The sequence below is a fragment of the Haliaeetus leucocephalus genome, unplaced genomic scaffold (genome assembly GCF_000737465.1).
Source record: "Haliaeetus leucocephalus isolate CR32 unplaced genomic scaffold, Haliaeetus_leucocephalus-4.0 Scaffold193, whole genome shotgun sequence".
In the NCBI taxonomy this organism is placed as follows: Eukaryota; Metazoa; Chordata; class Aves; order Accipitriformes; family Accipitridae; genus Haliaeetus; species Haliaeetus leucocephalus.
The window spans coordinates 886,819-888,546 of NW_010972629.1; the positions used below are offsets into that span (position 1 = coordinate 886,819).

At 64.2% G+C, this 1,728-nt stretch overlaps 2 protein-coding genes across 5 annotated transcripts in view; both read right to left on the minus strand.

Annotated features, from left to right (window-relative positions):
- The window catches only part of SNAPIN (SNAP-associated protein), a 1,072-nt gene extending 758 nt beyond the window's left edge, over positions 1–314 (minus strand). Inside the window, exon 1 of the mRNA XM_010565577.1 lies at positions 127–314. Within this exon, the coding sequence (XP_010563879.1) occupies positions 127–236 (110 nt within the window). The 5' untranslated portion in view covers positions 237–314. The remainder of the gene's footprint in view (positions 1–126) is intronic.
- Positions 315–562: 248 nt separating this feature from the next.
- Positions 563–1,728, minus strand: part of LOC104830562 (mothers against decapentaplegic homolog 4-like) — a 7,379-nt gene continuing 6,213 nt past the window's right edge. For all 4 annotated transcript variants that reach the window (XM_010565586.1, XM_010565584.1, XM_010565583.1 and 1 more), the window contains 3 exons: positions 1,278–1,446; positions 902–1,040; positions 563–804 (listed from right to left, as the gene is read on the minus strand). In XM_010565586.1, the coding sequence (XP_010563888.1) occupies positions 593–804; positions 902–1,040; positions 1,278–1,446 (520 nt within the window). In that variant the 3' untranslated portion in view covers positions 563–592. The remainder of the gene's footprint in view (positions 805–901; positions 1,041–1,277; positions 1,447–1,728) is intronic.

Here is a 1,728-nt window from a genome sequence, read left to right on the forward strand (position 1 = left end):
CCCCCCCCCCCCCCGTACCGCCCCCGCAGCCCCGCTTCTGTCGCGGCACCTGCTCCTCAGCCCCCCTCAGCCCCGCTCCCGCCGTTCACCCTCAGGCGCCCCGCGCCCCGCTCCCGGTTCCCGGACCTGACGGCATGGACGTGTCCATCGAGCTGCCGCACCGCCGGCCGCAAAAACTGCAGCAAACCCTCGGCAAACAACTCCCGCGCCGCGGGACCGCCGCTCCCTGCCGCCATCTCGACGCCGCCGACGCCGCGGGGGCCACTGGGAAATGGCTGCAGCGCAGAGGCCGCCGGGAAGTGGAGTCCGCTGCGTAGGCGGGACGGGCAACTTCCGCGCTGCGCCGCGGAGGCCGCTGGGAAATGTAGTCCTGGGGGCATAGCTACGGACACACCCCGTACCCTCGGCAGCGCCGAGCACCCGCGAAAGGCGTAGAGCCAGGCAGCAAAACCCAAACCCGTTCATTAAAGAACAGTTAAAACCAGTCCCCGCCGCACATTCTGGTACTTTTCTGCTTGTTAACTTTTTTTTTTCTTTTCTTTTTTTTTTCTTTTCTTTTTTTTTACAAACATTAAATTAAGAGGGGCAAGGATTAGCGCAGGGGGCTCGGCTCGACGGCGGGCATGGTGTGCAGGACCTCGTCCAGCAGCTGCAGGGCACGATGGAGGTGCACCTCGATCCAGCATGGTGTGTGCTTGATGCTCTGCCGGGGGTAGTCAGGCCCCCAGCCCTTGACGAAGCTCAGCCGCAGGATACACAACCGCCGCAGGTCATCCACGCCGATCCCTGCTGCCGCTGAAAGCCCTGCCCGGGAGGGACACGGCCATGGGTGGGGGATCCCCATGGCCATGAGGGTGCTATCCTCCCCACTCGGCTCAGCCCCAGGGGCTCGCTCACTCACCCACAGCGGGTGCGATGCCTCCCACTGAGCCGGGACCTGGGATGTTGCCTGCTACAGCAGCAGCCTGAGCAGCAGCCGCAGCCTGAGCCGTGGCCGCTTGCTGCTGCATCTGGCGGTGGCACTGGCGCAGGTCAAATACCTGAGGACAATACGGAGGGAACCCCTCAGCTGGGCAGCATGGGAGGGTGATGCCCCGGGGACCCCTTTCAGCATAAGCACAGGGGTCCTTCCATCCCCGGGGTTCCTCCATTGCCCCCCAGCATGGGGGACCCTTTGCCTGGGACCCCCTTTAACATGGGCTCAGGGAGTCCCTCCATCCCTGGCACCCCTCCCTCCTGGATGCAAGATCCCCCCCTTCCCTCTGGGGATGCTCCACCTTGATGTAGGCACCGGGGTAGATCTTGTGCACGGCGTCCCCCGGGGCTCTCCCGGCTTCCCGGTCCAAGTAGTAGCTCTGCACGAAGACGGCGTGGTCGCTCAGGCACCGCATCCACACGTCGCCCTCGCCCCGGCACTCCAGCTGCACGCCCTTCCCGATGTGCAGCCTGTCCCGCAGAGACCATCAGTACCAGCACACCCCTGCAGCATCCCCCAAAATCCCCCAGTAGCCTCCTGTATCCCCCCATCTGCTCCGTACATCCCTCATTTGCCCTCTATATCCCCCTTCTGTCATTACCCATTTCCCTCCCTATATCCCCCCGCTCTGCCCCATCATCCTCCAGTTGCCCCCCATATGCCCCCACCTGCCCTGTATATCCATTTGCCTCCTACATCCCCCTTCCACCCCATCATCCCCCAGTTGCCCCCTGTATCACCCTTCTGCCCCG